Source organism: Venturia canescens, chromosome 10 (genome assembly GCF_019457755.1).
Source record: "Venturia canescens isolate UGA chromosome 10, ASM1945775v1, whole genome shotgun sequence".
In the NCBI taxonomy this organism is placed as follows: domain Eukaryota; kingdom Metazoa; phylum Arthropoda; class Insecta; order Hymenoptera; family Ichneumonidae; genus Venturia; species Venturia canescens.
The window spans coordinates 4,524,587-4,540,097 of NC_057430.1; the positions used below are offsets into that span (position 1 = coordinate 4,524,587).

Genomic DNA, 15,511 nt, shown 5'->3' on the forward strand with positions numbered 1-15,511 from the left:
TATATTATAAAACTATATGATAAATTATTAAGTTTCTATTTCGATATCTCGTTCATTATTATCGCACAATCCTGATATCAACCTATAAGAATTTACTTATCGACCAGCGGTCAAACCATTTGTCGATAGTCGCAGGTGGTCCTGAAATAACAACACCAGCTGATAATGACAGTCTCAAGTTTTCGTTGAACCTCCTGTCAAAAGTGTGGTCAATACATTCCCATCACTCGTGACACGGTGCTAACGTCATGCGGATGACAAAAGCTATGCTGTGGAAAGTGCATTGCCTGACATTGCCTCTTTGAATGCGAGCGTGAGCCCCGTTTTAGCCCCTGTGTTAGACGGTACTGAAGTGTCGCCCATCATGGCGGCGAGCGACCTTCTCATTGACTCCAAAAACTCACACTCTATTGCTCGCTATTTGAAAACTGACTCAAATTTAAAAAAAACGCTTAAGTAGAATTGCTCACAACATCGTCTCGAACTCCCTCCCTCCTTCCCTCCCTCTCTCTCTCTCCCTGCTTCTCTCTCTCACGCTCTCTCTCCCTCTTTCCCTCCCTTCCTCCCACTCTCTCTCTCTCCTCCCTCCCTTCCTCCGTCCCTCCCCTCCTTCCCTCCCTCTCTCTCCCTCTCTCTCCCTCTCTTGCATCCGTTTCATTTACAATCTAAGAAAAGATGAGCACATCTCTCCGTTCAGGCGTGAGCTAAAATGGCTTTTAGTAAAAAACCGAAGACTGTATTTTCTGGGTGTCAGTGTTTATAATGTCATCCATGGACACGCTCCCAACTATCTAAAAGAAATCTTCGTTTCTCCGGATCCTGACCTGAGTCATACTCCTAGATTGCCTGAGACTACATTTCAAACTCCCGCAGCCAGGACCGAAATTTTCAAGCGATCCTACGCTGTAGCCGCGTGCGACTTTTGGCATTCCCTACCAATTGCCATAACCGCCTTAACCACTCTTGATAATTTCAAAGCGAAATTGTATAACTACTTATGGTTGAAAGAAATCGATGAGCCTTAGCGGATATAACTCCATCTCTATTACTCCTAGCTTTGTCTTACTTTCATAAATCTACCCTTAATTACTAATTACTTATTATTTAAATGCTATGATGCACATTACAATATTACAATATAGGCAATAAGAGATACTCTTACTCAGCTACTTCAAATCAGCCTAACTTAGATCTTAGAGCAATATTATTAATGCAATATATTCAGTCATACTTTGTTATCCTCATATTCTTTATCTTTGTATTCTTTCTCTTGGTCGCCGTTTAACTTCCATATTAGCCTGAACTGTGCTTTTCTTTCTTTAATACTATTTTCTTTAATACTATTTTCTTTAATACTATTTTGTTTAAACTATGTTATAATTGTATATGAAAAAATTTTGCCCAAAAGGTTTCTAGGGCATAATAAACTCATCATATCATATCATATCATATCCCTCCTCTCTCTCTCTCTCTCCCGCTATCTCGCTCCCCCTCCCTCCTTCCCTCTCTCCCCCTCCGTTCCTCACTCCTTCCCTCTCTCTCTCTCCCGCTCTCTCCCTCTCTGGGGTGATCAGAAGTGTAAACGTGAGCGTAATCGAGCTCTGAAAATAATTAATTTTCGCCTAGAAGAAATCAAGAAGTGTCGGTCAAATTGGAGTCATAAAGGGCGTGGAATTGTTCTACACCGGTGGAGTAAATTTTTATCCAAGGCAGTCTGGTATCCGGTTCGTTTTTTGCGTAAATAAATGTGGTAAATCTCCTGAAAAATCAGAAATCCGAGCCAACAGTAAGCCAGCTGCTCTTTCTGCGCACGCGCAGCCCGCGCTCACCACATAGGTGAGTACGCAACATAGCCAAACAGTGTTAAAGGCGCAAACATCAGCAAACGCCAAAGTCAGCTGACATAGGTCTATGACCTCAGAGTAGTGCACGCCTCTCGTGTCGAATCTATAACATCGAATTCGTGGATCACTGATCGATATCAGTGCTCCGTCAACGACATAACGACCAGTAACGCCATCTACTGGTTCGTATAACACGAGATTTCATCGACAACACGATGTAAGGCAATACTTGGCACAATCGATAAGACAGGTTAAATATACCGAATTATACCAAATTAATTATACCGAATGTAAAAATCACTGGATTGAAAAATGTTTTCAAAAAAGGAATGGACATGCAGAGCATGTAATAAAGAAGTTCATACGGAGGTAATCAGATGTATACCCTGTTTGAAAAATTTTCATCCTGGATGCATTCAAAAACATATGACATATAACAGAGATAATGAAAGGGTCCCATGCACAGGGAAAAAAGAGAGAATAAGCAGAACGAAAAGCAAAGAGAGAGGACGATCAGACAGTGTAGGAAGTAACAGCAGTATAAAAAACGATAGAACAAAGGAAGCAGAAGCACGACAGTCAATTGTAAAGGATGGAGAAGAAGGTACAACCCCATTAGAAGAATATGAAGCAACGGAAACTGAAGATCAACGAGATAGTAGAGAGAGAAAACCAGATAAAGAAGAATCTCAGTTAGTAGAAAATAGCATAGAAGAAATACTGCAGATTGTAAAAAGCATTAAGGATGAGAGCGTTAGTAGAATAGAACTAAGAAAAGTAGTGAAGGAGGCTATCGAAACAGAAATAATGAAACTAAAACAGGAAATAGAAGAAGTGAAGAAAACAATGGCAATACTCTTAAACAACAACAATGAAAAACAGCAAATGAATAAAATGGGATCGAAAAGTTATGTTGAAATCGTGATAACACAGAAGAGAGAGAACATACTAATAGTGAGACCGAAAGAGCAACAAGAGAGTGAAAAGACAAAAAACCAGGTTCTAGAAAAGGTAAAAATAAATGCGCTACCGATAGGAGTATCGAGGATGTCCAAGGGAAGCAATGGCACCATAATAATTGGGTGTGAAAGTGGTAAAGAAGTACAAAAACTCCAAAAAACAATGGAGTCCACAGTAGGAAAAGATTTTGAGACAATAATTCCGAGGCGAAAACTGCCAAAAATTAAAGTGATAGGAATCGACAGGGAGGACCATGAAGCGACGGATGAGGAAATTATAAATTCAATAAAAACACAAAATGAGTTGGATAAATGTATAATGAAAATTGTAAAAAAAGGAACCATAGAAAGGAAAAACGAAAACAGACGGGAACATCGGTACGAAGGAACACTTATTATCGAAACGGATGCAGAAACTCACAAGAAATTGATTGAAAAGGAAAAAATCAACATAGGATGGAAAAAATGTAGAGTTTATGACTTTATAAGTGTATTACGCTGCTTCAAATGTTGGGGATTCAACCACATGGTGGCACTGTAGGAAAGACGAAGTATGCCAACACTGTGCGGGAAAACATAAAGGAGAAGAATGCAGAGCAGTAACAAAAAAATGCATAAATTGCGAAGAAAAAATTAATCGTTTCCACAACACCAACTTATCGAGTGATCACGAAGCAACGGATAAAGAGTGTCCAACGTATCAGAAAAAAATGGAAGAAGAGAGAAGAAAAAGAGAATATGAAACGGAATAGCAATTAGCGATTGATAATCAACATCTTATTATGTGTTCAAATATTAGAAGCCTAGTAGTTCACAAAGACGAGCTAGAGAAACAAATATGCCAAAAAATAGCACCAATGGTCATTGCATTAACGGAGACAAGATTGATTGAAGAAATAGAGGAGACGGAAATAGATATACCGGGGTACCGATGTATAAGATGTGATGGCGAATCAAGAACAACGGGGGGAGTCATTTTTTACATAAAAGAATTGATTAAATTTAAGGTACTCTACACAATAAAAGCAGCAGGTAACTATTGGTGTGTCGCAATATGGATTAATGATAGCAGAACATTCAGAGGAGCGATAGCAGTGGTGTATCACTCACCAAGCTCATCGGACGCCAATTTTGTCTCATTTCTGGAAGAACTGAGTGAAGATTTGAATAACAAGGGGGAATGTATCATTATGGGGGATTTTAATATAGACGTAGGGTCAAGAACATTCTATGCGAAGAAACTAGAATGTCAGCAGTTAGCACTAGGACTAAAACAATACGTGAAACAAGCAACAAGGATAACACAGAACAGCCAAACTACCATCGACTTAGTATTCTCAAATAAAAAACAGTTAGTAGAAGTAAAACAGACACCGGCGATAACAGACCATGGGTGGGTAATAGTGAAAAAAGAAAAAATTGGTAGTATAAATAAAAAAAAAATCAGAAATCGTAACAAGAGATATGAAAGCACTAACAACGGAAAACTTTCGACAACAATGGATAAGAAGAAAGACAACGTGGGTAGAGAACGATACTGTGGATGCTAAAGCGAACATGTTAATTAGAGACATAATACAAATACTGGACATTATTGCACCAAAAAAGAAAATCACTATTCCAACAAAATGGATAGGTAAAGAATGGTACACAAATGAGCTCAAAGAATGTACAAAGAAAAGGGATCAATCATATAAAAAAGCTGTAGCAACAGGAAATTGGTCAGACTGGATGGATTATAGAAGAAATCGTAACGTTGTGGTAATGAACATAAAGAAGAAAAGGAAAGAATATTTTGAAAATAAAATAGACAGAAATAGAAACAAGCCTAGCGAAATGTGGAAAACATTGAAAGAGGTTATCAACGGGAAAAAAGAAGTATTTGACAGATATGAGGAAGTAGTATTTGAAGCGGATCCAGAGAATGCAAACACAACAAAAAATGTACAAGATAAATTCAATGAGTACTTTATAAATAGTATTAGAGCGATAACAGAGAGTATAGTAAACAATCAGGACACAACAGAGGGAACAGCAGTAGATAGAAGCACGAACAACTGGGAAGAATTTGATGTTATAACAAAGGAAGAATTAAAAGAGATAGTGCAGAGGATGAATGATAAAAAAAAAGGAACGGATGAGGGTATATCTGCGAACGTCTTAAAGCAGATAATAGATGTAATAGGGGAAGAACTGTCGGATGTAATTAACACCTCATTAAAGCAAGGAGTGTGCCCAAAGGAATGGAAAACATCTACGGTGATTCCGATCCCAAAGGTGACAAATACACGGAAGGCAGGAGAATTTAGGCCTATAAATATGCTTCCAATCTACGAAAAATTATTAGAACTAGTCGTCAAACAACAACTTGAGAAATTTTTGACAATAAATAATACACTGATAGAACAACAATCAGGATTTCGCAAGAATCATTCATGCGAAACAGCAATCCAAATAGTATTAAACCAATGGAAGATAATAGTGAGTGAAAAAAAAATGATAGGAGTACTCTTTATGGACCTAAAACGAGCATTTGAGACCATTGACCGGGCGAAGCTTATTAAAAAACTGGCCAACTACGGATTGAAAGGAACAGTTCTAAACTGGTTCGAATCATATGTATCGGACAGATACCAACAGGTAAAATTAGGGCAAAAAATGTCATCGAAACTGTCAAGTGACTATGGTGTACCACAGGGTTCGGTACTAGGACCGATACTATTCATAATCTATATAAATGATATAAAAAAGGCACTGATCAGAGAATCCTCAATACAGTTATTTGCGGATGATACCCTTGTCTACGTAACAGGATACAGTACGGAAGAGGTAGAAAAAAAACTGCAAGAAGCCCTGTACAAATTAGAAGACTGGTTGGGAGAAAATATGTTAAAAATGAACGCCAACAAAACAAAATACATGATCATAAGGAGTATAAGAAAAGAAATGAACAGGACAACTACAATAGTAACGAAAGAGTGTATAGAATTGGAAAAGGTAGAAGTTATGAAATACTTGGGCATACTCATAGACGATAGACTAGTGTTCAAAAACCATTGTGAATTTTTATTGAAAAAAGTGGGAAAGAAAATAAGTTTTTTGAACAGGATAGGAAATGAATTATCAAGAGACGCGGTAGCGGCTCGACGCCAAGTATTAAAAGGAAAAACTGCAGCGCAAAAGAAAAGCCAGCGCGAGCCCTGCCGCTACTCTTATATACGCGAATATGCCGGTTTTATGACGTCACAGAATTTTCAAATGGTTCTCACAAATAAACCATTTCATAAAAGAACTTGAAAATTTGTGACGATTTTTTTTCGATTTTTCTCTTTCCATTGGTCTTTGTTGCAAGTAAATCCGTCCAGTAGATCCTGAGATATGTAACGTTAGTGATTTAAAATCCATCATTTCGGGATTTTCATTTTCTTAGAGACAGAGGGGCGTAAGTTACGCTTGTTTACATTTGGACTTACGTCCTTTGCACGATTTCTTACTTTTGTCACACTCTACGTCACGCACTACGCTGAACGCGGCTACCCCCTCTCCTTCTGCGTCGCCGAGCGAGAGAGACAGAGAATGGGCGCACAGCGGGGGCAATACCAGCTCCTGGTTTGCGCATAAAATATGTATATAATTAGGCACGCCAAGTATTAAAAGGTCGTGACCGTCGTTTTAAATGATTTTCTATATTCGCATTGTCAATAAATAAATTTTAAAAAATGTTTAACTGTGAAAAAATATGAGATCTATTGTAACATATACAGTGAATGAATTACGTTTCCTGTAGGAATTCTGAATTTTGGAAATAAAAAAAAATGAGATCATTTTCTAACGTAGCCAAGTACAGTGAATGAATTAAGGTTCTTGTGGAATTCATTCGTGTACACTTTTAGCCTTAATCCCTCACTTATTCAGAAAAATTGTCCAGCAAACGTCACAGAGCAACAAAGGTTTCTCGAATGATTCTGCAATTATTAAGAGATTATCATCTGTTTTTATGCTAGCTCGGGTTATAAACTTAAAACAGTTTACGCGTACAAGTGCATGCATTGTATCTATACGATGAACTGCACAAATTCATTTTCAACATTACACACAAGCTTGGCGTGCATGGTTTTCAATCGGAAGCTCGGCGAAGGAATGCCTCATCCGTCCATATATTTGAAGAAAACTTGATGATCCTCTCATGTAATTGTTTTTTAATTTGCCATCCCTTTTCCATCCAACTATTTTATTGAGTAGTTCGACGTAAGATCCCGCGCTGTGTACACAAAGAAAAATATCTATTCTTGACCAGTTTGACTGATAAATTCATTACTCCAAAAGTTTCGTATTCAACGCGTTTTCTTTTCTCAAATCAATGTTTACACAGCTTACTTCTTTGTTCATCCATTTCAATACTTGTGTAATTCATCCAATCATCTGCCCATTTGGTAAAAAAAAGAGTGTACGGACAAACGAGTGAAAGTGACGCGTGGATAAATTAAAATGCGTATGGGCATGAAAGAATGGCCGTATCTATCCGTACAAGATAAAGGCATATAAAGGGATTGATTGATTTCATTTCTTTATCCGTTCGTTTAATTGTTCAATTTTATCCACAAATTTCACCCATCTGTATTGTTTACCAAATCATTATATAACAGGGCCCCTCTTATTTTATTGGGGGATCGGTTTTTTTCACACTCGTTCATACAATTCTAATTAATTATTGTTTTCATAGTAAATTTAAACAATTGTCTCTTCCCGAGCTTCCGATTGAAAACCATGCACGCCAAGCTTGTGTGTAATGTTGAAAATGAATTTGTGCAGTTCATCGTATAGATACAATGCATGCACTTGTACGCGTAAACTGTTTTAAGTTTATAACCCGTGCTAGCATAAAAACAGATGATAATCTCTTAATAATTGCAGAATCATTCGAGAAACCTTTGTTGCTCTGTGACGTTTGCTGGAAAATTTTTATGAATAAGTGAGGGATTAGGGCTAAAAGTGTACACGAATGAATTCCACAAGAACCTTAATTCATTCACTGTACTTGGCTACGTTAGAAAATGATCTCATTTTTTTTTATTTCCAAAATTCAGAATTCCTACAGGAAACGTAATTCATTCACTGTATATGTTACAATAGATCTCATATTTTTTCACAGTTAAACATTTTTTAAAATTTATTTATTGACAATGCGAATATAGAAAATCATTTAAAACGACGGTCACGACCTTTTAATACTTGGCGTGCCTTTTTTACTTTTTGAAGTTTCAATATATACACGCAGTACAATATATAAAACAATAATAGCACCACACTTCGAATACTGCTCTACCATTATGGTAAATATGGGCGAGACAGAACTAAATAAATTACAAGTGGCACAAAATCGTGCAATGAGAACAATTTTGCAAGTTAATAGATGTACTAAAGTAAAAGAAATGCTGGAAGTGCTATGTTTTATGTCAATTAGAGAAAGAATAGAATACAATATATGTATATTTATCTACAAAGCGCTCAATAACATGCTACCACAAGTAATAAAAGACGAAATGCAGTTGGTAGGTACAGGGAGGGGAAGAGTGACAAGGCAAAACAACGAGATTCGCATAAATACAAGGCGAACAAAGTCCGCGCAAAAAAGTCTTTATTACGAAGGGATTAAGCAATACAATGCACTACCAATGGCGATTAGGGGCATAGGACGACTGAATAGTTATAAGACCGCACTTAAATCATGTATACTAGAAAAGAGAAATGTGAAATTAACACTATAAGTTATATGTAAGAAAAATATTGTATATGTAAAAATGTAAAAGAGTCACAGAAATAGCCGAGAAGGCTAATAAAGCATATCTCTCTCTCTCTCTCGTCCCCCCCCTCTCCCCCCCCGTTCCAAACTCCTTCCCTCTGTCTCTCTCTCTCTCTCTCTCTCTTCGAGCGGGAAAGTGATGTGGAATTCTGTCTCAGTATAAAGTTATTTTTCATCTATAATTAACGAACAAAATAATTTATTATAGTGTGTTAGTTGTAAATAGTAGTGTGTTCAACTATTACGTTATTTTACTTATCTGAGAAGCAGTGTGTTTTTGTGAATATTACAAATTTTGATTCTGACGGCGTTTTCACTGTGATCTGTCAGTTACGGCCATACGAAATTCCTGTGAATGTGTTAGTGCCTATCATTTGCTTAACTAATCAGACAGTCTTGCAATTTACTTGTGCAAATCTGCACAATAAGTGAAAATTCGAACATTATTGTTCTTATAAGGCGTTCTTTTTGCTCATTTTATGTGAAAATTTCGTTATTTCGTCCGTTCTGAAAATTGTACACCGGCTTATTACATAACCCTATCTGTCAATGATACTGACTGACACATTAATATTGGCTTTCATCGACCAGTGATCGAGGCATATCAAATCAGATAGAATCCCGTCAATATCTTAGTGTATTCTCTGAAGTGAACTGGAAACAATTCTGAATTTTAATCACTACTTATCGACCTCGATCACTTTGGTTCTCTGTCGAGTGATCTACTTTACCATCAACCGATAAGTTCTTTATTCGGAGCAACTTTGAAATTTAAAATTGCTGATCATTCTATTCTGTGCAGTCTGTAGAGTTTATCAAAATGACGAAACGTTATTGTTCCATCTGCAAACGCTTAGCCAAAAATGCCATTGTTGTTTGTAAAGGTTCGTGCAAGGAAACATTTCATATTGAATGTGCGTCGACTAAGTTTGAAATTGATCTTCACAATAATGAACAGTTTAAAAGTTTTTGCTGTGGCCCGTGTCTTTGGTCCAAACCTTCAGATTCACATGTCTCTCAAGCTGCTGGTTCATCTTCGCCCATTACATTAGAAGATGTGATGCGTCAAATTCAATCGAACACTGCGGCGATCAATGCAAACCTGGTCTCAATGCAGAGTCAAATGACGTCGAGATTTGAGTCTCTTTCTGAGACAATAAATGGAGTTGTCCAAGATATTTCGCTTCTTCGTACTGAAGTGTCAAACCTTGCGACAAATCAAGATAATATGGGTGAACTTATTTCTGAAGTACGCACTGACGTGGCAGCTCTTAGTAACCGAACTGAAAACATCGCTGCAGAGAATGTGGAGTTGAAATCACGGATGGAAGGTATTGTGACTAATGTTGCAAATCTAAGTGCCCAGCTGACGTCACCGGGGATAGTAATTCATAACCTACCGGCATCTTTAAATGACTCACCGAGAATACTTGTTGATAAGATCTTATCTTCTCTCGGTGCAGCTGAATGTTCATCTGATATTATGGATGTTCGCAGCCTTGAAAAAAAGCCTCAAGGTGCTATTGGTGATCAACATAAAACGTCATCTCAAGTACGCTCAAAATCTTTCTTGGTTCGGTTCAAATCGGCATCGGTGTGTAACGAGGTTTTGTTAATGAAACGGAAGAAGAGAATACTTTCCATCAATGAGGTTTTCTCGGCAAACACAAATGGAAACATCATAATAAAAGAGTTTCTCCCTCCTCAAATACACCAATTTCTTGGCCGTGTTCGCTCAATCACTAAAGAGCGTGGATGGAAACATGCCTGGGCCACTTCGCGCGGAGTATTTGTGCGCAAAATGGATGGGTCCGAGATCATTTCGATTAATTCTGATGTGGACTTCTCGAAGATTACTTGACTACTACCCAAATCATTAGATGGTTCAACGTCAACGTCCGATATTTCATCAACTCATCATAAGAAGACTGTACTTTGCGATAATCTATTAACCATTTCCTTGCTAAATGCTAATTCTTTACTCGGACACATTGATCAAATTAGAGCTTATTTCTCATTTAATTTTTCACATATTATTTCCATCAGTGAGACTTGGCTCCATTCTCGAGTTTCTGATGATTTAGTCAAGTTGGAGGGCTATGTACTTATTCGCAACGATAGAGAGGGTAAAGTTGGAGGTGGAGTTGCATGCTACGTTCACGAATCTCTTAAAGTAAAAATACTCGCTTCTTCACCTAGCCAATTTTCAAATGCCCCAGAATATATTATTTTCGAGATTCGTACAATCACAAACTATGTGCTTCTATTTGTCTCTATGTATAGAAGACCCAAAGGTTTACTCTTTCATTCGTTCATTGATGATTTCCTGCGTTTTTCTCAACTTTACGAAAATGTTATTATATCTGGCGACTTAAACTGTGATCTAGCCTGCAATAACTTTGAAGGTAACTACTTGAGAGATCTTGTTTTTTCTCAAGCTCTCCACATTGTCGAATCGGAGACTACTCACCACACAAAAAGTTCTGACTCATGGCTTGATGTGTTTGTCATCGACAATCCAAACAAAATAGCTCTGTTTAACAAATCTGAAGCGCCTTTTATTGCTGGCCATGACCTTCTTACTTTGCATTATGCCTTCCCTGTAGCTCGAGAAATACAGCGTATTGTTACTAAACGCACCTTGCGAAATTTTAATAATAACGAGTTTACTGAAACGTTAAATTTTTTATTAAAGAATAATAATCTTTTATCATTCAACTCATGTGAATCTACTTATAATATTGATGTCTTACTGGATTCTTTTTGCTATCAAATACTTACTTCTCTTGACATTCATGCACCACTTACTACTTTTAAAATAAATAAACCTTTAGCACCGTGGCTAACAAATGAAATGAAAGATCTTATAAAACGTAAAAATGTAATGTACAAACAAGCTAGAAGATCAGGAAATATTTTAAACATGGCTATCTATAAACATTTCAGAAATGATCTCGCTCTTAGATTGAAACATGCTAAAAATCAGTATTACCTTGATAGAGTGTCATCCACCAGAGATCCTTCTTCTCTGTGGCGAGAACTCTCAAATCTTGGTTTGATAAGAACAAACTCGCTGTCTCCATTCACGTTTTTCTCGAGTGAAGAACTTAATTTGTATTATGTGCAGGTTTCCTGCGCTTCGCCTCCTTGTTCTTTAAATGTGTTCTTAAGATCTCTCACACCGCTTGATGAAAACAGGCCAGTTTTTGAATTCACTGAGATTTCTACCCACTATGTAACTACTTTACTCAGGACTAAATCATCCACGTCTTTGTCTGCTGGACCTGATAAACTATCGCCATTTGCTCTATGTAAGGGTTTGTCGGCTATTCTGCCTGTGCTTGTATCAGTATTTAATAACTGTCTTCGGTTTGCTCACTTTCCATCTCTGTGGAAGAAAGCTTACATTCGACCGCTGATTAAAACAAGCCCTCCTGTTACACCTTCAGACACAAGACCGATTGCTAATCTTAGCGAAATGGCTAAACTCTTTGAACGCTGCATTCACGATCAAATCACAACTTTTCTAGAGACACATAGGTTGCTAGATATCTATCAGTCTGCTTATCGGGGACGATTCAGTACTCAGACGGCCCTGCTTCGGTTGTGTCATGATATCAGGGAGGCTGTTGATGGCAGGAAGGTGACTATTCTGATATTATTTAACTTCAGTAAAGCCTTTGACACGATACCTCATTCAAATTTACTCACCAGACTACGCAGCTTTGGATTCTCTGAACATGTTTTGAAGTTCTTTCATTCGTACTTGACTGACAGATCCCAGGCCTGCATTGACAGCTCTGGAATCTGTTCAAATTGGGCTAAAACCACATCAGGTGTACCACAGGGATCTGTACTTGGCCCTCTTTTATTCTCTCTCTTCATCAATGATATCGGAAGTGTTCTTTCTCACAGCAAACATCTCGTTTTTGCAGATGACACACAAATCTATCGTAGCTGCTATCCTTCTGATATCGTTGATGAAATAAATACTATGGCACAAGACGTCCAAGCAATTTCAAACTATGCTTTGCGAAGTGGTTTAAAACTAAACTTGAGTAAATCTAAGGCTGTCATTCTTGGTAGTAGCAGGTATGTCAACAAATTAAATGTAGACACCCTTCCTGTTATTAATATTGATGGAGTTAACCTTCCCTATGTGCATGATGTCCGAAATCTCGGAATTATGATGTCGTCTAACTTATCGTGGGCTAAACACATAAATAGTATTTCGAGCAGGGTTAATGGAGTGATGTATCGTCTTCGATACCACAGAAATGTATTATCTACTGAGGTAAAAACCACAGTAGTGGTCACACTAGTCTTTCCAGTGCTTGACTACTGCTGCTTGGTTTACAATGATCTCACAGCTGATCTTAATACCAAATTGGAGGTTTTGTTGAATTCAGGTATTCGATATATTTTTAATTTGAAGCGGGATGAGCATATAACTCCTTATCGAAGACAGTTACGATGGTTCACAGTAAAGTCTCGTCGACTCTATTTCATGGGCATCATGGTGTATAAAATATTGTGTACTCAGGCTCCTGCGTATTTGATTGAACTCTTCCCTCGAGCAAATGCATCCTTTAGAACTTCAAATCGCAGAGAAGCTGATACGTTCTATATTCCACCACATCGTACCAGTACTTTTCAAAACTCGTTTGTCCTAACAGCTATTTATTTCTGGCATTCTCTACCGATCTTAATCCGCAATTCAACTTCTCTGAACATTCTCAAAGCTCGCCTGTTTTCATATTTGTTTGATGAAATTGATGGGTCAAATGTCTCTTTTTGACAAGCGTAATTACAAGAACTGATTTAGTATATACAAACTGATATACATAGTTAATGGCTCTTTCAATTCCTTCTGCATACCATTGTGTACTGCCTGTAATTTCTAAGCTGCTTTTATGTTTTATGTATTATTTAGTTCGTTAAATTTACTTTAAATTTACTTTATAACTTTATTTTTGTATTTCTAGCCTCAAGGACTTGTCCAAGGCTCAATAAATGTATCAATCAATCAATCCTCCCTCCCTTCCTCCGTACCTCTCCCTCTCTCTCTCTCCCTTCTTCCCTCTCTTCCTCTCCCTCTCTCTCCCCCTCCGTTCCTCCCTCCGTCACTCCCCCCCCCCCTCTCTCTCTCTCTCTCTCTCTCTTTCTCGAACGAACGAACGAACGAACGAACGAACGAACGAACGAAAAAATCCAAATCATAATAAAATCCAACAAAAACTATTTATTCATCGCTACTTTCATATAGCACGGACTACAAAATTTATTATATTCTTCAATGGCCAATTCTTCCGGAGATCTCCTCTTCCTCCGCTTCTTCATCGATGGCTCAATATTTCGTTCGTTCTGTCCCAGCAATTGAAACATTTGTTACATATTAATATTAATTAGTAATTGACTCAAAAGTGTAAAATGTTACCTGCATTCAAGTGCAAAATAGAATTTTCGACCTCAAACAACATGTACCTCGAGTCCCTTAGTTCCTAACTCCTGCTGTCCCACATCCTCAATTATCCCGTCTTCCCGTTCCTTAGCCCGCTCTCCCTCTCTTGATTCACCTCCATCCATGTCCGATTCCTTATCCATGTTCTCCCTGCCCTCTTGCTCACTTTTCTCTCTCAGTTCCCTGTTTCCCCACCGTTGCCACTCCCTCATCTCCTCGATCCTCGGGCCCCGATGATGAATGATTTTCCTCATGTTCCTCTTCCCGGTCCTCCACCCGTTCTACTCCTATTACCGCATTTTCTTCCTCTTCACTTCCTTCGAGTCTTGCAGTTTTTCTCTCATCAGCGATGTTTCCTCCAACTTCTCTCGAAAACTTGAGTCGCCTATAATATAAGAAAATGTAAAAATTATAGATGATTTATAATGGGAGAGCGTTTGGTCTCGTGGATGAGGGCTCAGCCTCGCAAAGGAGGGTAATAGTAGTTTGGAAGGCGCGGGAAAAAAAGGCTAGGAAAAGCGTAAAAACCCGAAAAGAGTATACGTCAGGAACAACAAACATAAAATATATATTGTGACGATTTTTTATTTCATGGTTACTTAAAAGAAAGAGTAAATGGAGGAACAGTCACAAATGCTCTCCTGTCCGTTTCGATCGATGCTCCAGCCACGCAACGATCCCGCAAAGATTTCCGTAGGGCCTTGTTGAGAAAGATAGAGAAGATTTAATCGATTCGTAATCTTATCATTTCATGTAATTTGGGAGCGTCTAATTCGAATTAGAGGGAACACCAACCGTCGTTGTCGAGATATTCGAATTGAGGTTCACATATTGGATCGTTTTTCCCGAGTGGAATGAGAGGGGAACATTCGAAACGTCGGTGTACTTCGAGCAGGGCTCGTACACAACACATGGACACTCACACATACATCACACGCACACCAACTCGCACAAAAACCGTCGTCGAATGTTCTCGAAGGCTCGAGAATATTCGAAACTTGGAATTTTGGAAAATCAGCGACGTCGTACATCGAAAAACTTAGGGGAGTCCCGTCAAGAGGGGCGTCTGATCCTTAGAGAATATAAAAATCATCAGCAGTATCGTAATTCGTAATATGAAAAATCTCTTCTCCTCCCGTCATAAAAATATCCATCGTCGTAATAATCGGGCCAGGGGTTAATTCACATCATAAAGAAACAACTAATTGTTCCCACGAAAATTCGGGGCCCCGTCTAACGCCCCGCGAGCATAATTCATGTCACGCACCTGTCATAGGGCGAACATAGATCGAGAAGAGGGGAGAGAGAAGAGCGGTAACGTACTGCGTGACGGTGATCGATTTAGACAGACTTTCGTGGAGTATCGAGCGGATCGGACGTGTGATCTTGGGAAAATAGTTCATCCATCGTAAGTTCAATCTTTCGTTGTTCATCTCGGTTGGTG

The 15,511-nt window shown here is 38.3% G+C and overlaps 1 protein-coding gene across 1 annotated transcript in view; it reads right to left on the bottom strand.

Annotated features, from left to right (window-relative positions):
• Positions 1-13,828: 13,828 nt before the first annotated feature.
• The window catches only part of LOC122416909 (uncharacterized), a 51,578-nt gene continuing 49,895 nt past the window's right edge, over positions 13,829-15,511 (bottom strand). The window contains exons 2-3 of the mRNA XM_043430059.1: positions 14,091-14,452; positions 13,829-13,970 (exon numbers count right to left, since the gene is read on the bottom strand). Coding sequence (XP_043285994.1) covers positions 13,845-13,970; positions 14,091-14,321 — 357 coding nt within the window. The 5' untranslated portion in view covers positions 14,322-14,452 and the 3' untranslated portion in view covers positions 13,829-13,844. The remainder of the gene's footprint in view (positions 13,971-14,090; positions 14,453-15,511) is intronic.